We start from the raw sequence: 21,714 nt of genomic DNA, 5'->3' as shown, positions 1-21,714 counted from the left end.
AATCCTAAGCACCGCCTCCACAATCTCTCACAACGAAATGATGCGCCACCATTGGAAATGCATACCCCAGAATCTTCTAACCATCCAGTCGGTCTCTCACTCACTCATCCTTATTGCCATCCGAAATAACCCCCGGGTTTTAGCGGCAGACGAACAGAGTTGCAGGAATGAAGCCCTTAAACTTACCCCTCTTTCACACTCTCTAACCATGTCTCCTGGAAAATATCACAATCAGAAATACAAATCTTCGCCATTTGGGTGGAGTCTAATGCATCCCTGCGTTAAACGTCCAACCGTCCTCTTCTCTCGCACACATACCTGGGCATCAGGAGAAGAGACGAGACAGAGTTCTGGCAGTCGCAGTGGAATTTGTTGGGTGCAAATATTTCATGTTAAATTCTCCTCAAATTTAATAATAGCACAATCTGCTTTCGACCACGGCGCGGAAGAGTTGCTTTCCTGGCTGTTAAATTCAATAAATTGCCTCATATCGGGATTGGCGTTATCCAGCAGAATAAAAAAGTGTAAAATGTGGAATATGTTGTAAAGAATTAATGTGATTTTAACGTACAATTTTTAAATAATTCTTGCTCACAATTTGTGAACTTAAAAAAAAATCATCGCAAAACTTTGAGAAAATTTAAACTTTATGTGAAGAAAACTATATAATATTGAGATGTTTAATGTGAATTTTATTTTGAAAAACTGAATGAGAATAATTCTCTTTTCTGTGAAGAAAATTTGCGGTGAAAACGTTGTGTGTGGGAAAAAAAGGAAGAGCTTAATAGATAATTCGGCGGCAAAAAATATTCCATCATTCTGAGTTCACTGTGGCCATTTGGGCTCACCACGAAGCCCGAATATCTGTCGCCGGCCTCACAGAGTCCCTGCAGTTTGACTCCATCGCCGTCTCCATCCTCCGTCTCAATGGTGGAGACCACATCGTCTGGCATTCGAAGCTGTGGGAGCCCAAATACGGCTCCTGTTGGAGACTCGGCATCACCGACGAGCTACCTCACTACAGCCATGCTTCTCGGGGGTCAAGGATGTGGCTACCTGGGGCAAAGGTTGCAATTCAAGCCACAGTCCGATCGTACAGACTCCCATCAGACTATAGTGCAGAACCACACAACAGTCAACTCACGCGTTTCTGGTTCAGCAAATACATCCCTCTTCACCATTGACAGCATCCTAGCTCCAAAGCCACAGCATAGTCCCAGCAGTTCACCACCAGCTACATCAATTGGGAATAGCCCTCTGAGGCCAACCCGTGTTCCAGCTATGCTCCATCCCTCGGGACTACATCTGGGTCACTTGGCTGCCGCAGCAGCAAGTGGATTCGGTGCAACATCAGATTTTCTCGGTATAATAAATTCACATTAACTGCCCAAAATTTCACATTATACATAGCCCGTAATTTGCGTAATTTTATCCTTTCATCTAACACATTACCTAAATATTGTTGTAAATTATGATAATGCTGCAATCATCCGTATTACCATCACTACCCTCTTCCTTTTGTGATTTTTATTCCGGCTTTTTTTCATCCTATCGGTGATTTTACTTCTAAATTGAGAGAGGGTGGATAAAAATTTCGGGGTGCACAGATTACATACACAAATGCAGGACAGGAATATTTAATTTTTAATTCGATATTATTGAAAGTTTTATTTAATCAATTTATTTTAAAATCTTTATTTAACTTTAAAAATTATTTTAACTAAACTGAAAACATTTTTGGTTCAAAATCGAATACTTTTCTTACTCACCGGAAATAACTTTCAGCTATTCAAGGACATTGTTAATAAATCTATTTTTTTCCTTTCTGGTATATGTTGGGATAATTGGAAAAACCCGAAAATTGACTCCAAAGAGAAAATTGAAAAAGTCGTTTTGTGAAGATTTTTTTCATTTCTTTATTGTCAAAAAAATATAATAAAATCAATCCTGTGTGCAAAAGATGTTGGGTCACTCCGAGTACAGAAGGGATGTGAAAATTCTTACATTCTTACCAACACCATTCACCTCAAGAATTCACCTTATGGAGGATTTTCTACTCTTTTGCCAATGGAAAAATGTATAAAGCAATATACATATTTTAAATCTTACTTGCTGAAAAATCCTGAAAGATCTTTTGAATACATTTTTCCGCAGATTAATTTTTTACGCTGTCTTGGGTAGAAGTTTACCACCGGAGAGATTTTGTTATTTTAAGAAGTTGAATGGGAGTGTGTGGTAGGAGGGAAATTGCCGGTTGCAGGGATGATTGTGGAGGGTGTAATTTTTTTTTTGCTTTCTCGTGCTTTGTGCAGATTTTTTTTAAAATATTTTGATAAGAATATGAGAGAATTTTTGACGGGGTGTGAAAGATGATTTTCTTTACTCATGAACAAATTGTGTGTGTGTGGGGGTCATGATGGGGGAGGAGAGAGAATTTTTACAAGAAGGTCGTCTGGTTGCGTAAAGTGATGCCATGTTTATTTAAAATTAATCCAGCAGATTTGGGATTTTTCACCACCGAATCCTCACACTTATCAATTCCGATGATGGCAAAATACCTCTGATTATGGCTTTATGAACAACACTGGGTTGGAGAAAATCCATTTTTTGAGGGTTGTAACGCTGGGGGTGTTGAAAAAAATGTATATATGGAGATTTTTTCTCCATGAGTAAAGGGAGAATTTTATAGCGCCAAATAATAACAAGTTGCGGTTCCTCGCGGGGTGAAGGTACAAAAAAAATTCTTCAAGCGTGAATTTTCAGGACTTTGTTTACCTTTTCCGCATCCCACGGGCTCGATCGTCAATCCCCGGAAAGTGGAGTATAAAAGTTGATTTTGATTTTGATTCCTTCACCCCCGTTACTACCTCCTGTGGGGGGCGGGGGTGATACACACACACAGGGACTACGAGCAATCGCATACTCAATCTCTATATGCGAATGGGTTTGATTCAATAAAAGGAGGCACAAGAGCAAAAATCACAATCGCTTTTGTAATTCTATTTGGAAAGTGTGTGCTGCGGGGGTAAAGCCCTGTGCCACATATAGGAGAGCGAATATTTAACCGGCATAAGAACACAATCCTGAGGAAAATTCATTGAATCGTGTATTTAAATCGGAGAGAATAAAAACAGCGAAACCATATGTGGTTTTGTGTATTTATTATTCCTCATGCGGGGAGATGATTATGCATGGTGTGGAGCGTACAAGTAGCATCGAGATACACCAGATATGCGTATTGTGAGATGAGAATCCTTAGAAAGTTTCTTTAGCATTTTGTAAAATTTGCCATACACGTTCATGATTTAACCCCTCGTAGACGGAAAAAAATTTCGATACTCCGCGATGAAGCTTCACCCCATAAATCCCACACCCTCACCACAATTTATCTCCCAAATTGAAGCATTTTAAATGCAAAAGAAAAACACTATTGATTAATTGAATAAGTAACCATCTGCCCTTGAGATACAATCCTCCCGCGGCAAGTGGTTGATGAGGGGTTGCAAAAAAACGAAAATATGTTGAGAAGAGATTCCACTAAAAGCATCTTCTGTAAGGACTTTATTCTTTTATCCTTCCCCTTGATTTTCTTTTCCTTTCATTTCTCCTTCCCAAAAGCAAATATTTCTGTGTGGATTTTTGGTCCACCACAAGATAAACAAATCTCACACACTTTCTTATTATTTTCTCAACATCTCCGTTTTTTTTACAGTGGCATACCCAAATTTCTACCCCAACTACATGCACGCAGCAGCAGTTGCTCATGCTGCTGCCACCCAAATGCAAGCTCATGCCACAATGAGCCACCACGGAGGACTCGGTGGGCCACCACCAAAACGGAAACGACGGCATCGAACGATCTTCACTGAAGAGCAATTGGAGCAACTTGAGGCAACCTTTGAGAAAACTCACTACCCCGATGTTGTTCTACGGGAACAACTGGCGCTAAAGGTTGATCTGAAGGAGGAACGAGTCGAGGTATGTTTATGAATTTTCTTTTTTATTTCATTAATAACAAAAAAAATGTCACGACTGTGAAATCTTAAAGACTTAATTTTAATAAACCTTCTCCTTTGCGTAAGAATCAAAGATTTAATTCATCGAATACTCCCATAAAAATCTTTAAATATTTGATTAATTAAATACCCCTAATTTTTGGTCTTATTTAATATTCTGTTTGAGGAATAAATTCAAAGAGATCACTGGTGACAGAATAATAAGATTAAGTTCATTTTCAAATTAGGAGTGTCACCCTATTAGCAAACAATCTTGTAATTAATTCCCATTTTCCAATGACAAGTTACAGAAGGGAGAGAAATCCTTTTCCCACTTTTCCCGGCGGTGTAAAAAAAGGGTGTCTCTTCCTTCTTCATTGGCTGACTATCTTTTAAGCGATTAGAAAAGTCAATTGGGTATTGCCAAAAGACGCGTGGGGGCATTCTGATTATTTTGTCTTTTGTATTTATGCATAAATGTGAAGACAATTACCCCTGAAAGTGTTATTCGGGCAGAATAGGTAAAAAAATAAGGAATACAAAATTACCCAACATTTTTCTACCAAGAAAGATACGACAAAAGTAAAGAAGTGTATACATGGCCACACATTGAGTTGTCATCGGGGCGAGAATTATAAACATAACTAATCCATAGATGATGGTCCACGGAATCTCCATCTTTCTCCTACTTCGTGTGTACACTTGAAGATTTAAAGCAGAATTGTCTTCCTTATTTAACGACTTGGGATGCACTCATGGGAAACATTGTATAATGTGCTGGTGCGGTCAGGAATATTATGAAGTGGATCTCCATGTGCCTTTCATAGTCTCAATCTCATCCTCATAGTTCACATCTTTAATAAGCACTTTGCATAGAAGTTAAATGTGAATGAAGGTGAGAGGAAAATGAATGAATTAGTACTGAACTGCATCTACTTTTCTCACTTGAGGTGTGCCATCGAAATAATTTCTCGTGTGTATAATAGAATCTCTTTACTAAGCTTCTCTGGGGGCTATGAGTTGGGATGCATCTCCTCGAAACTCTGATGACTTCTCCAATATTTTTCTTTACCACGGCTGGGCCAAGAGGAAAAAGTAATATGCGAAGAGTTGGAGGAAGTCAAACAAAAGAAAGCCTTATTTACTCAACTAAACAGTAGCTTATTAGTTTTAAACTCCATCTCCTTCGAATGGTTAGCATTCTTGCCATCATCTTTCGTTGACCACAGTGTTTTTTCTTGGCTTATTTTTTTTTTTGTAAAATCACCGTCACAGTTTTGAAAAAAAACTCTATATCATCATTGACTTAGGACAAGTGGGTATGACAGTGAGATAATTTCTAAGGCATTAGACTAATTTATTGCAATAGATTTAAGTATTTTCTTACCTAAACAATTATTCTTTTTTTTTCTTATTTGCCTAATGTTTAATTTATTTAATGCAAGAATATTTTACCTACGTGGAATATATAATCAAATTACGCCAACATCATGTTGAATAATATTTCTTTATTCATCTCCATGATAAATAAATTAAAGAAAATTGTTTTTATTTTGCTATTTATTTTCGGAAGAAATAAACAAGGGAAAAACCTTGAGAAGCATAGGGTAAAAAAGGAAATAAAAAAGTTTTTGCATTTGTAAATTAAGATTAGCTTTTCAAAATTATCCCCACAGATATTTCTTCAAATTAAATATAGGTATACCTAACGTAAGAATTTCCTAGAGGTTTATACAAATTAAAAGTATGGTTTGAAGATTTTGCTTCCTAAATACATATCAGAAAGATGAAAAAATACAGAGTGAGTGACTAAGGTGGAAAAAAAACAGAAAAGAGAATATGAGGGGGCGGCGGTTAAGGGGTGAGTGAGTGAAGAGGATCGTTCCTGGGGCGATATCCGATTCATGAATTAACTCTGCCATCATCTGAATATCCAACCACCACATACACCACATTATATCCTTTTTGCCCCGGAAAAGTAGAATAATAATAACAAATGGAGGAAGATGAAATTATTCCTCTCTTCGCATTTTCATCTTATACGGATACATAGCTCCCCATGTACACGACGTTGGGTAATATATATGTATGTTGAGCGTTTTATATACATAGATTTTGGGGGTTGGACTGCCAATGATGGTGGGGGACTTTGCGGTGCTTTTTAGGAGTGACGATGGAACTTTGGTGGGTAAAAGGAGTTATGGGGGATGGTATACGTTATAGTAGGGAGAAAATGAAAATGGGGGAAAATTGTGAAATGACGAGGAAAGGCGAAATACCATAAGATTCATCCATTTTGCTATTTATTCAGAATCCGACGGTATATATATCATTTGAAATTCAGACCACTGTCATAACATTCACTCCATTTACTAAATCAACTAACATTCTGTGGAATGGAATATTTTCCCTTCTTAATATTTAGATATTGATCCTATTTTGATTTTAGTCTCACCCAGATTGTTGGGTTTTCACAAGATATGCGCGTTTCTCCCTCTTCTCTATAATTTTTTCTTTATAAAATGTATACTTATTTCCGATCCTGTTGGTTCTTTTGTTATGATTTTCTTTAATTTGCATATTTTTCCAGCGATAGAAGAACTATATAGCATATGGGACATAACAAACTTAGGTATACAAAAGGAGTGAGTTTTCATGGAAAAGTTGATGCTAAAGATGTTCATCATCATCACTATGCAGGTTTCACAGCGCGCAACAACTTAGGCTATATGCGACCAGCTAAAGATGTTACATAAAATCTTATCATAATTAGAAAAAATAACTTTCTTCTTCCTGGGTGTTTTTGCAAGTTAAGCAAAAGAAATTTTATGTAAAAATTATAATAATAGCATTTTCAATTCCATCTCTCTCTCTATGACTTCACTTTTTTGCTTTTGGTATAAAGAGATGAGAAATTCTTGGAGGAAAAAATTGAATTTATTATTACCGAGGGAGCAAATATAAGACATTGTGACATCTTGTGACTCCTTTTGTATACAATGTACATATTTGCGACATCAGCTTTGGGTTATTTATTGTCTTGTACATCGTCCATATTATTTTTATTGTCTACTGTAGAGAATGCTTGTTGTTCAGTCGTGCGGAAATGGGGAGTTATGGAAATGGCTGAAAGGACTCTCTCTCTCTCAGTGTTGTTTGGTACATTGTCACGACGGGGATGTGTCTTTCGCATCATGGTATACAAACTAAGAAAGTTAGGTACGCGCTCTGTATGGGATGAAGAAAGACGGATGACTTCGTTACATAGAGATATACCTAAATATATTCATTTTGAGACAGGAGACGTATACATAATGAGAAATTCATATTGAAAAGGCGGAGCTTTTCAGAAATTGCCAACGATCCTTTTTGGAAAACGTTAACGTAGATGGAGTATTCAATGTGAAAGACCCGATGAGATCCTTTCATGCAATTATATTTATTCAATTTAGAGATCAATAAAATCCAAACGAACGCTATAATGCGTAAATGTTTGAATGAAATTTAATTCAAAATTACCAGAAAAACCTTTATTTTTAATAGATCGTTTATATAATTTTTTATTAATTTCGTCCATTTTATTGCATTAAGTAGATTAGATTATATATAATACAAAAATCGCATATTATTATCTCGCGGTTTTATGCTATTTAACCGAGCACGTATGTGGGGGTAGAATGAATTAAGATAACACGCACGTTACCATGAAAGAATAAAATAAAATTTAATCTCATTATCCGACAGAGAGTTGTGCAAACAGTGGGACTTTTTTCTCAATCAATTTTAGATGAGGTAGTCAAAAAATACAAACCACGAGAGCGAAACACCGAACCATATGGGGTTAACCCGAACCCCATGGAGTGGGTGAGCAGTGAACCCAGTGAGGATGATTTAGCGAAAAGGCTGGTGGTGATGCCCAAATGCTGATGGTTGGGCCAAATTTTGCATGTATATTTTAACCCTCGACCATCATCACAAAACCCACCCGCAGTACGTTCGCATCCCCGAGAGCTGGGGGGCGAAATTGAGAGTGGCTCTTTGCATGCAACCACGAGCCGTGGACTTCCAATCTCATCATAAATTTATGAAACAATACATGGATTAAACGTAAAGTAATATAATAACGTTTTGCTGATTGAAGGGGTGTTCAACAGGGCACATTGCTCTATTGTACTTTTGTTATATGTTACTCCATCCCCTATTCAGGAAAACTCTCCAAACATCCCTTCTCCCTTAGCTCTTTTCCATATAGGCTGCCCTTCTACGTAAATATTCCAAGAGTGATAGGATTGTTCGCGATATTGTGGATAATTTGAAATTTATAATAAATTACACATTTTCCGGGGATATTTGGTTTTAGTGCCTACCTAATTTTCCCAAATGCATTGTAATAAGCAAATGATTTGACCCTGACGTGTAAATTATAGATTAGTATTAGTAGAATTTAGTTTAATTATGTGATGATAAATATTTCAAATATATCACCTTTCTTTTTGTACACTTTGGCATGTTAAATCGGGAAAATTTATTAAATTTTCACGCCAAAAACTTTTCCCATATACATATTACATACATATTACTCAAGTATGGTGCTGTGAAACAAAATAAAACTTGCCTTAATTTTTTTTTCAGAAGCAAATGTTTTTGTCTTTTGTTCCTAAACTTTCAAACTAATCAAAATCGGTCATGTGGTTGATTTTGTAGTTATAGTTTATGCTATTTTATTTCTCCTCATTCTATATGTAATATTGTCCAATTAAAAACTTTGTTTTTAGTTCAATTAAGATAGGTGAGTAGTATCACATTCTAGATATTAACCGACCTTTGTCACAAAGGCTATTCGTATCTAGACTATGTTAAAATATTAAAATTAAAATGAACTCCATGAAAAGTTTTGAATGAATCATGGATCCAATTTACTTTTATTACTTCTCTCCAGTCATATCTATTAATTCGAAAGAATAAGTAAACTATATAAATAAAGTTAGAAATTTTAATAAGTTTGAGGGAAATTCTTGGGAAAATGTAACATTGTAAATTGGAAAAAAATTATTAGAACGTCTGATTGTTGTTTCTCATCTTTTTTCTTTTTCCTTATCCCATCATCAATTTACAATTCTTATCGAATTTCTCATGATTTACAATTTCCCTGTTAAATATTCAGAAATCGCTTTTAATACACCCCTCACACCCAAAGATGGAAATAAGATCATAATATTCCGAGAAGGATGATGTAAAGAAAAATAACAGAAATGTCGGAATGAGTTGGGGGTGTTTGGATAAAGTTTAAAATAACAATTGCTAATTAAATGATTGCGTTGGAGATGAAAAAGGGCGAGTGGAATGGCGTTTCGAGGAGAGTGTAAGAAAATTATTATAAAGTCCTTTTTGTAATGAAAATATTTTATGCTAGGAAGCCCATTGCTCTGGATGGTGGGGGGTTGGTATGCGTGGGTGGGGAAGGAAAAGAAAACAAAAATTCAATAATCACTTTGGCATTTAGATGGCCTCTCATCTGGTGCGTTTTCTTCGAGAGTAACAATTAAGCTATATCGGCTAGAGGAGGGAGGTGGAAGGGAACCCGCGATGGGTTTCATTTAGTAATTTTCAAGAAAATTTTCTCTCTCATTTCCATGCATTGTTGTATTCACGGAAGAAAATTTCTTTGGGCTCAATGGTTTTTGTGAACGTTAATTAAATAAATTCGTAAAATCGAAATATCCTGTGCTTTGAGCTTCATACATACTCTGGAGGGATGTTGAAAAAAAAAGTCTTTGTGCTCCATTCTTAATTGGTAAACGAATTTACATGTCTCTGTACGTTGATATATGGATGACAGAGTCATTTTTAACCATGTTTCACATCCAGTATTGAAAGCCTTTGATGTTATTCACATTGTTAAATTAAATTCCCTCTATTCTGGGCTCTGATCAAAGGCTTACCACCACTGTTTGCTGGGAAATGTTTGTATCACTGTGCTGGGTTGTGATGTAGACAAGGATTGGATGCAATGCAATAAATTCCATCCTCTCGATGGGATGGATCCCCGACGGGATGGTGGAAATCTCCACGGCAACCCCCGTCAAAGCGAGACAGAGAGCAAGCTCCCAGCATTGGGAGATAATGCAAATTCTATGCTCAGCATATATACATACCTACCTACGCATCCTGTGAATATCTCACCCTCGAGCCCATTTTACCTTTGATGGAATTGCCCTTTCAGCCAATCCTTGCGTCACTCCAAGAAACAATTTCAATAATTTATCTCCTTTTTTCTCGCCCCCAATGTGCAATGAGCACAAAGTCTGTCTTTTAGAAGTTGATAGGGTGTTCCCTAATGAAGAGTGACAATTTTATGGATTTTACACACATCAAATTCTCCTCCACCAGACATTAAAATGATTTGAGATTTTTTTTTGGTACATGTACTTCCAAAATAGAACGCCCAATATAAATTGCAATTTAACAAACTGAAAAGAGCATCCCATCTTACCTTTTTTCGGCAACCCACGCAGAATTAGGGACATCACAAATGCCGACAAAGGCGGCAGGATCTTAACTTCTCACCGAAATCTTTTCTTTGGCCATCCTTCTCATGAGTTAATCCATCCGACTAAGAATATTATTGTGAGTTATAATGTTTTACGTGTTTTACCTCGATGTACATTTTTTTGTCCACAAACACTTGAGCACTTAAAGTCCTTTTTGTCTTTTTCTCATGTCCTCTCAATTGTGACAAAAATGAATCGGGGTTGTTTGGTCTATGCTGTATGGTTGCTCGATGAAGTCTTCCATTATTTTTAATTTATTTTCAAAAGAATGAGCGAAATTTACCTATTTTTAACAAAATTACAAGCTCAGTTTAACAAAGATAACTTCCTAAAAATTATTTTAAAAATTCTAAACAACATCATCACCATTTGAGTATTTATTCTCTAATATATTTTACAACACTGGTTGGGATTTTTTTTTAGCGTATAATAGGAATATTTGCATTAATAACAACGACATATTCAATCATAATGGGTTAATTTAAAATTTTAATTTACAATGAATGCATTTTTTGTTAATTACACACATTAATTTTTAATGGAAAGAAAGCAAATCTGGCGTTTTAATGCAATTTAGGTTAATTTCTATCAAAAATAAATTTTATTATGTTTTATTAAAATTTGAGTGGAAAGGCATTAATTTCACCCATTTCCACATAAAATTGAATATTTATAATTTTTCAATGTACTTTTTTTTTCACCAAAATAATTCACATATAGGGGGTTTTCCAGGGATTTTCTCAGTTATGGGGTACGATAACATGTCAAAGGTGCTGATGGGGAAGAAGTGAAATGGGAATTTGTGGGTTTGAGGGTGAACAGATGAGGATTTCCACTCACTGAAAGATGCCCTGCGGAGGTGCTTTCGAAAGGATCACCCCTGAATTTTCTCCCTCATCCCCCGCACAAAACTATATACTTCCAAATGCAAACATTTTAATAATAAAAGCATGTGTTGAGAAATCCTTCCGGGATATCCTGAAGAGCACAGTGAAATAGACTTTCTTGAAGCCGGAGAGGAAAACCCCTCTGGAATGGCCTGATAACTAACACGTTAAGTGAGCAGCAAAAGTCTAACCCCAAAATTGAACCATTAGTAATTTATTTTTCATGTAATGTTTGCTGTTATTTAATTAGGAAAATTGATATATTTAGCCATCCTATCCAAACACACGGGAACATGGGTATATAGTTAAATTTTATATTATTATTCCACCCATAAGTGTGCGCGTTTTCCACTCGCAGAGAGGGGATGAATTTTCCCCCAATGTTATTTCAGCAAATGCAACCCACAGATACACATGGGGACGATTCATTCAGATTTTGCGAGGGCGTTCAAAGAGGCGGGCACCGCAATGGATATAAACGTGATGAGTCTATGGGCAGGTGCGGGGGTGGGTGAGAAAAATTGTTGTTGCTGTAGTAAAATGGCCCACGGGAAAATTAATACGCACAAGCACCTGATTTGTGGCATAAAGAGTGTTTAGGTGTATTTAAAATAACAATTTTCCATCAACAAATACCCACATGAGTGTGCAGAAGATTTTCCTCAATTTTATGTAAATGAAGAGATGTTTGTATTTTAGTAAAGATTATAATTAAATAAGAAAAAACCTTAAAAAAATAAAATTAGATCGCAATTTTCGAAAAATTCAAAGGATAATCTTGAGGCAAATCAGATGAGTTTGTGAATTAAATAGCATCTGGCTGTTTATTTTTACATGAGAGTTCATGCGAAAAATTTAACAAGCTCTCAATCCTTTTTGTGGCCTTTTGTTGGTGCATCAGGATTACAAGGGTGGTCTCGTTTAAATCTGCAGTTTCACCAAAAAAAAAAATTCGATGTCCCCTTTGCTGCCAACCTACGAGCCTTTTTTGTGTTTGCCTGAAGAGTGGTGGCCAAAAGAAGAAGAGAAATTGCTTAACCCGCACCTTGGCAAAGCAATTTGTCCTCAATCAATGTTGAGGATTTATTTACCCTCTCTCTTGATTTTTTTTTGCATTAACAAAATGGACAAATTGCTGTAGTGCAAGGATACCATTTCACATAATAATGCTGTGGTGCAGGATGACAAAGAAAATTGAGAGTCATGTTTGCTACTGCTTAGAGCGACCGTTTCTTTTTTCTAGAGAGAAAGAGCAACGATATGTTTAATCCTTTTTTCTCGTGCCCAAAAGCATATGGAGGTGGTAGTAAAGAGAAAGCTGAAAAGAGAGTTGAATGTCAATAAAAATGCTCTTTTCAATGCGTCTGAGAAAAAAAAAGAAATTCATGTTGGTTTCCTTTCTTTCTAGGTTTGGTTCAAGAACCGCAGGGCAAAGTGGCGAAAACAGAAGCGTGAGGAGCAGGAAAGACTGCGAAAGCTCCAGGATGAGCACAATGGAAGCAATGCAGGCAATGTATCGAATCTCAAAACTGAAGATGTTTCTCCACCAGTTCTTCCTCTATCCACATCAATTCACAATTTCAGTGATGCCGAAGACTCTTCGGACCTTGAAGTTGCCTAAACTTCGCAAAAAAAAAAACATAAAATCCTTCAATTTACCACAATCCGATAAAATTGGCAAGTTTCAGGAGCTTTTGGTTTAAAAGTTTTCAAACAAACTTTATTAGGGATTGAAAAGAATAAAATTAGGACGTTACAAAGCAGAGAAAATTTTAAGAATTTTCAAATAGATTTTTAAAAGAATATTTAATAAAATCTTCTTTCTAATTTCATTCCTAAAGTTTGTCTTATTTCATGTAGTATACATGCCGTTTCATACCGACCTAGGAAAACTCTTAAAAAATCTCAAAAGTTCCTGCATTTAAAAAGTAACGAGAATACCTATGTATTTTTCAGTTTTCCCATGTGAAAGAAGAACTGACTACTCCACCTTCCCCCTTTATTCTAATCGATCGAATGCGAATGTGTTGTTATAGGTAATTTAATTTGTATAGAAAGGACAGAGAGATTATATTTAAATTTCAACTATTTTTAAGTAAAATATTATAATATTAAATGTGATACAATCTTTTAAAATAATGTATATTAATTTACAAACAAAATTATTATACCCAGAAAATATTGGAAAATAGATAAATTTACAGATTAAATGTAACATTCCCTGAAATAATTTCAAAAATTCATAAATAGAATCCACAATATCAAACAAAATTGTACAGAATATCCCCTAAAAATGAATCAATTATAATCTGTGTTTATGTATTTAGAAAAATAATTAACCACAACAAAATGATGATTGATAAATAAATTAAAAAATCATTCGAAAACACAATCAAAAAACGTTTTATTTTTTATTTGATAATTCCTTTAATGCTCACATTTATTAATTTTTTGTTAATTTCATTGCAGCAATAAAATAGTCATTTCATTTTTAGTGAAAATTTTGATACAGCTTATGACTTCTTTTTTTGTAGTCTAAATTAGCCTTTGGCTGGCATTATTTTAATTTTCTCTCTAAACATCCTCGGAGTAAAAACCCAAAACAGGAGCTGATATATTTTATCATTGGATTTAGAGTTGTTTGGATACCTAATTAGAGCGTAAGCTGTTTATAATCATCATCATGCAAAGGTCAGAGTTTGTTATGTGTAAAATATTGTGATGTTGCCATGTAAATTTTCCGCTTTGCATACATTGTCTGGGAAACTGTTGGTAGACTTTTTCTCATCACTGTGCGCGCGAAAATACAAAATGGGGATGCTCTGGTGGTGGAAAATAGCGCGCGGTCTCCGACGGCAGACCAGCCGCATTTGGGGAGGGTTATTTGGCAAAGAAAGGACCAACCGCCATCGTTTCTACGCCATCGCCTTGATTTTCGTCTATTTACCATTGGCAAATACCATAAGTACACATCGCACAAAGTTGATTTCCACCAGAATATTTCTTTAATTGCAATTGATAGCCTTAACCTGACAACTAAAATCGTAAGAATCATAGCTAAAAGGACTAATGAGGTATTTTCTAGTTTTTCTTTTGAAGGAACATCAGAATTTTTTAATTTTCGAAATTGTCTTGAATAAAGCTTTTTCTAAAGCTTTGATAAACTTTTTAAAGATATTATCATCAGTTGTTTTCACATACTTAATTTATATGAAATGCACAACATAATGATCTTTGTACTTTTAAATGTTGAAAGAAAAAATCTTAGATTAACACAGAATTAATGTGAGTTTTCTGCTGTTTTCTCGGTGAAATTCCTAAGACGGCAACAGACGCAGGAAACGAAATGATGAGTCAATAATTTAATCTTTTATATTGAATTCAAAGCAGGATTTCAAAAAAAATCATAAAAAATAAACTCAAGAAAATTCTTTAATTTTTTAATCACTCCTATTAATTTAATACGATTCTTCCACTCAAAACCCCAAATTTAATACGCAAATTACATCCTAATCATACATCTAATTCCCCATTAACTCTACAGCTGCCTTTCCATGAGAAGAAAATTTTCAGTTTAGTTACATTTTACGATGATATATAGCAGGAAAGAGCAAGCCTGGACGAAGGAGAAGGATTCGAGACAATGCAAATATGAATATTTTCAACATTCAAGGGGAGAGATATTAAATAAATATATATGCGAAAGGAACCAGAGAATTTGGAAGGCAAAATGGTGCGAGATAGAGCAAGAGAGGTTCCCAAATGGAAGTCAACCATTTGTAATGTTGTGTGTATATTTGGCTTTCCTGCCCATTATTTGTTCGACTCTTGAGTTACTAAAGACCGGAAAATGTGGCTGTTTGTCTATCATTTCATATTGTGGCTAAAAGCTGGGAGAGGGAATTTTGAGGAATTATGCTCCAGAGGTAAGAACATTATTTGTCCAGCATCAAATGTTAATGAGGAAATTCGATAAAGCGCGCACATTTTAAAAAATTTATACCACGAAAAGGATTTCAAGGGATGTCTGCTGCTTAAATTACGAATTTAAGGGTTAAGGAAGAATTTCGCTTAAATTCTTTTAAAACACAATTAATTAAAAAAAATACAAAAAATTTTAGTTAATATTTGTGCTTTTAGGCATATAAATAAGATGGTTTACCGCAAGTGAGGTAAATTAACATAATCGTGTTTCAGCGTAAAATTTGAATAAATTCAGCTGTGAATGATCAAAAACCCTCGAGGATCGTGAATGAACTTCACGCGGGCTTGTGTAAATTTTCAAAGTTTCTTGAAGAAAAAGAAAAATAATGAAAAGAATTATACTAATCTTTCGAGTGAAGTCAAAATATTTAATCTCTCATGGAGTAAAATAAATATTGAGATATTTACAAGTTCATCCGACAAATTTTTGATCATTCAAGTGCCTCTGGGATCTCTTTCTTTCACTCTGCTGGAGAGTAAACATAAAAATATGTCCCTTGGATGTCCTTTTTGCCATTTTTGGCGCGTTTACTCCGCAAATTTATGTTCCGCATACAATTTCCGTGCAAATCGAGGAAAATTGCTTTCCACCCACAAGGGATTCCTTCTCTATCTCCCTCCTTCTTGTGGTATCTGACCAAAAAAATGGGGGTGGCTGAGAGGGCAAAAAGCCGTACAATTGAAATTTGATCATCTTATATGACATTCACATATAGCATACATAATATTACCAACCAAAAGGAAAATGTACGACAGGGCATGGACTTTGAATATATTTGCATATGCGGGGCATCCCTGTTGTCACAGTTAATTTCATACATATTCATATTATGTATGCTACCTACATATATAATGTGAATATAGGGGAACGGCTGGGACACACCCTTGAGAAGAATATTTGTCCAGATATTTGATTTTCATGAAACTTTTATTATCTGACAACAACATACAATGACACCAAGAGATGGATTGAGGAAATATCGCTCATGGAAAATTGCTTGACAATCCTAAAGGCATTTTCCATATACCGCATGTTAGACACACAAAAGCCATACAAAAGGAAATCTTTTGTGGGAAAATTCAAGAAAGTTGACGATTAAAATTTGAAAAAGAAAATCATTTTCTCTTTATGCTAGATTTTCTTTTTTTGTCTGTTTTTGGCATAGATCTATGAAACAAATGTTATTTTATTTAAAATTAATTTTATAATTTTAACAAGAAGACTTGTGGATGAAAGGATGAGATATAAAAATATAAATCTAGTTTTTGAAAAGAAGTTTGTGAAAAGCATCAAGACATTCTGGAGCATTAAAAATTAACAGATTATTCACTAAAATTATTCTGCAATATTTTGCTCAATTCAGTTTCGTTAATATATTTTTTTATTTAAGGAAAATGGTTAGTTTTCGGGTACAAATGTTCGAAATTTTTTATAATTTTGCTCGGTTCAATATCAAACAAATCCTTAAACTTAAGGAAAAACTAAAGAATTTTCTTAACTCTAATAAGAGAATATAAAAATTAAATTAAACAAGTTCCGAATTACTCACAGAAGGACTTTAGGCTTTAATAATCCAGTTTCTAAGCCAAAAGCTTTCACCCACCTTTTAGCTGAAATGAATTGAATAAATTAGGCTAAATTGCTCGGATAAATGGACCGAATTCTTCGTATAAATGCTACACATAAATTATGCAAAATAATTTCTCAAGGTAATTCATTTAGAAAAGATCATTTTGGTCACACAGTTGCAAAGGAAAAGCTTCATGGTCTCAATAGGGAAGGTGAACAATTAAAACCATTTCCAATGCATTTGCATTGTATTGTGTGGGATCTACATATGGCAAGAATTCTAATGTAGGTACCTATACCTATATATATAATAGTTGGGAATGTGGAGTGGAGAATGGCTCCTGGGCGGCGTTTGTGTGTCCATTAATCACAGAGGATTAAATGTGTAAACTTAATATTAGTTGTGTGTAAATGCTGCCCCTCGGTGTGAGTCCTCATCCCGTCGTACACACAAAGAGGTGGAAGGTATATTCTTCCACAGAGTAAACACCTGAAGGCTCCCAACTAAGTAAGAGGTACACCCACCATAGCCCATATATGGAAGAGCTTTTCATACAAAGTCTCTCACCCGAAACATTCATTGAAATATTATTCAATTCAATTCCCTCCTATGTGTGTGTCCTTTTGCCATGTTTGTGCAATTGATTTCATCAATAGAAATTCCATCTATGATGGGATCATAATCACAATTTGCCTGGAACTTTTGCTGGGTGTTTTAAATTGCAAGAGGGTGGTGGTGATTGCAAATAGGCCCACGGATAAAGGATCCAAATACAGCGGGTACTGTAAATATTATGTTGGAACATACCTACATGAAAGTCCCAGCAAAGGGGGATCATAGCCGAGGAAAGTCCCTTCTCTGAGAAATCGTGGAACAACAAAGGGATTTTCGATGGCACAATAATAATACCGATAGAGAAAACACAATGCAAGCAGACTCACCACAGAGACTATGTGGCGTACATATAATACAGAAATGCTGAGGCGGGTCTTACGGAGTAAAGCTTTGCTGTGTAAACAAACGGAGATTCCTAATACAAATCTTAATATAAAAGCAAAATGAAAATGGAAGAAGAATGAAAATTTATAATTCTCGACTTTCCCGTGAGCTTCTTATTCTTCTATGTGATCACGATTGAAATCCGTTGAGATGAATCAGAACCCATGAGGGATGATGAATTGAAAGAAAAGGGTATACCGTCGTTTAGAAAACTAAATGAGGATTGAAAGAACTTTAGAAATAGGAATAGAATTCTAAAAAAAAAAAAAGATTTAAATTTTCATGGCATTTTCAGTGGTTCCTTTTAATTAAAAAAAAGCTTTCTTCTTGAAATTTTCCATAACATCTTTGTATAAATTGAGATCATTTAGACAATTTTTTTAAATGCTCAACAAAATTTATGGAGAAATCTTTCAAATCAAACTCAATTTAATAAAAAGACAGCAAAACTAATAATTTACAAATCTTTCTATCTTCTAAATACACATATTTTAGGGAAATTAATTTACCTGGAAAATTCATCAAAGAAATATTTTTTATCTCCGGGAATAAAATGTCCTTTGTATTTTATCCTAATCACAGCTCCAGGATGGAATGTAATCAAGTAAATTACTTTCCGTATTATTAGCGAGACTGGGTCCCTTAATACCTCAAAATACAAGATACCATTCAAATCCAAAAGAGATTATTTTGTAAATGGTGACATTTGCGACACGATTTTACAGTGATTTACACCCGTGTAAAAGTCCTCTAATACCTTTTTCCTGGTTTTATTCCACTGCTCACTCTCTTCTTTATAATTTCCATCTCACTCTCACACGCATATTTTAGGGTGTGTCACGAAGGGAGGGACCCTAAAATCCTTATTTTCTGCATCTCACACAGCATCCCTCCTCCCGTGGAATCATCTCGGAATTCATCCTACTTTCACAGATTTATTCTCGTCAAAGTTGATATAAAATTTTCATTTCATCTGCGAAAATACGCACAAAGCCAAAATTTCGTGAGATGATAAAATATTTGTGCGATGGGAATCGTCGAAATTGTATATGTTGTTTGTTTACATAAGGCAAAAATTACATGAGAAATCTTTTCCATTAAGCAGACAATACTTTGGCCCTCCAGGGAGGATCTTCTGAAATCTCCAAGTCTTCAAAATCTTCTCTTATTATTTTTCTTGAATTGTATTGCGGGAAAAATTGTGAGGCACTTTTTGTATGAAATTACGGGAAAAAGTTCAAAGAAAATCATCCGATATCGGTTTATAATTCAATTTTAATTTTTTGTGCAAATAATATATCACAAAATCCTCTACCAATATTTCCCATTTTATCTTCTAGAATTACAGGTGTTCAAAAAAAGCCTCAAACATATTCCAGAGTCCTTACAAAATCAATCCTTCAGCGATCGTTCTAAATTAAAATTATTCTTTCTGCAAATCTCAACTTTTTGATTTGATATTCAATTTGTAAATTCAATTATTAGCAATTTCATCCAAAATATGGGATTGAAAATACATTATTATATTGTACAAAAGAGCAAAATATGTCCACTATACCTTATTGTTGTATGTGTCCACCTACACTTTTCTATTTGGAAAAGGGACAAAACTTCCTCCTCCGTCCAATCCCTCGGAGCGTCAATATTCGATTGCAATGCATGGAATTGATTAAAAAAATTGCATTTCAATTATGAATCACATTTAGCGTGCAAATTAAAATCTTTGATTGGAAACAAATGTAACAATCTGACCAACCCCAAAAGAGGGTGGTAGGAGAGGGTGTGTTGGAAGGGGGTAAAGGTAGATGGGAGGCTGTGTGGTCAGGGGCAAAATCGCAACACCTGTATTATATGAATCCCAATGCAACTAAATTGCCCCCAGTCTCCGTGAAATGAGGAGTGTGGGGATGTTTGGTGGCAGCCAAAGGGTGGGGTGGGGTGAAAATCAGCCAATTCAATGTACATTTTTCACACACAAATGTGGACTGTGTGGCACGCGGGGGTGGGCCCAATGCACCAAATTCAATTTGCACAATAAACATTAAACGAGATTCGTATGAAAATATTTATGAAATAATTTTGCAGATGTTACGCCTCAATAAATTTTGGGACTGTTAATTATTTTTTCATTGGTGAAATGAACAATTTTTAACAGCTGCCATAAATTACAATTTATTACGCTTTCATAAACTACCCTGTAAAAAAAATAATTAATTTTTCAATAAAATATTATAGAGATTTTTTTATCACTAAAGTAGGGCACTAAAAAAGAAAATTTGAAGTGTTTCTTGGGTATTTGGTTGATTATTCTTTTCTATAAACTATCCCCTAAAAGTTCAGGGAGTTCAAGCTCTTCTTTAGCGGTCAAAACAAATTATATTCATGTTAGGAATTACAATTTCGCAATTTTATAGAAAACAAATATCTTACATTTAAAAATTAAATATTAAGAAAAGAAATCTCAAATGTTATAAGAAATATCATCAAATTAAAAAGAATGTATGAAAAAAGTTCAAACGTTCGAAAAGATCATCAAACATTGAAATAGAAACGTCCAAGTTAGAAATGTCAGACGTTAAAGAATGTGTCAAAGCTCAGAAAGGAATGTCAAATATTAGAGAAGAAACGTGAGACGTAAAAAAATCATTAAACATTTCTTTTCTAACTTTTGATGGGCGGTGGTTTTAACGTTTTATGTTTCTTCTAACGATTGAAAATAAATCTCAAATCGTTTTTTATCCATTTTCAATATCTTTAAAATTTAAAAAGATAATCTAAAAAGCTTTTAATGACAAAAAAAAATGTCGAACTTATTGAATTCACGACCTAATACGTTTTAAGGAAGATAAAGGCGCGTTTTATATTATTTTTATAGCATTTGGAATTTGGACAGAGAACTTAACAAAATGATTCCAAGCATGTAAAAATTTTATTTTAAATCTGACTTCTGTAACTGATTTTTTCTCAAAACTTTTTTTGCTTCATGTTCATTTTTTTCATCCAAAATACAAGATTCTTTTATGAAAGATGATACAGAGTGAGGCTGAAAGAACCAGGAAATTGGGTGAGAAAACAATTTCATAGTCAATTGCTCATTTTTTTGTGCCCCGACGGAGGAGAGGATTTGCACGGTAGCAATTTCACTTGAGCGATGCCTCTTTGTCTGCCATTCATCTCTCGGGCAATGGGCAATTGAGAGTGACCACAGTGATTTGAAATTGAGCCTTTTGCACCATGAAAAAAACAATCCGCATTCCGGGCATTTTCCTTCTGCCTGCCAATTCATTTAGAGCTTGCGAGGAAGAAGTTTATTATTTATTTTTAATCTCGCCCATAACAACAGTGTGGGTTTCCTTTTGGCGGCTCTTTTCTGGCTTGTGAGATGAAAATAAAAAGAGGTTTATCCACGGATTTTTTGTAGTAAAAAAAATGAGAAAAATGTGAGAGAAAGAGAAGGATTTGGAGCATTGCTGGATATATAGGGCGGCTGAGGAGAAAATCTATGAAGTCCCAGATGATGTGGATTGTGTTCATTTTCCTCCTAAAATCAATTGTGCGTCCCAATAATGTTGTTAACCATGCTCTGTGATGGACAGCTGAACAATGATCGCTTCGGTGTAATTTGTGAGCCTTCTCACTTACACAAATCATCCCCATTGGACGAGGGATTATGCTAATCTTCATCTAGGAAATTCACATCATCATTTTTTTTCACATTGGTGAGACA

At 34.9% G+C, this 21,714-nt stretch overlaps 1 protein-coding gene across 1 annotated transcript; it reads left to right on the top strand.

Moving 5' to 3' along the window:
- Positions 1 to 448: 448 nt before the first annotated feature.
- Positions 449 to 13,704, top strand: LOC129789098 (homeobox protein goosecoid). Its single transcript, XM_055825736.1, has 3 exons — positions 449 to 1,363; positions 3,713 to 3,978; positions 12,842 to 13,704. The coding sequence occupies exons 1-3, from the start codon at positions 928 to 930 to the stop codon at positions 13,052 to 13,054; spliced, it is 915 nt and encodes a 304-aa protein (XP_055681711.1). The 5' UTR covers positions 449 to 927; the 3' UTR covers positions 13,055 to 13,704.
- The last annotated feature ends 8,010 nt before the right edge of the window (positions 13,705 to 21,714 follow it).

Source organism: Lutzomyia longipalpis, chromosome 2, assembly GCF_024334085.1.
Source record: "Lutzomyia longipalpis isolate SR_M1_2022 chromosome 2, ASM2433408v1".
Classification (NCBI taxonomy): Eukaryota; Metazoa; Arthropoda; class Insecta; order Diptera; family Psychodidae; genus Lutzomyia; species Lutzomyia longipalpis.
This window is presented reverse-complemented; position numbering and strand designations above follow the sequence as displayed.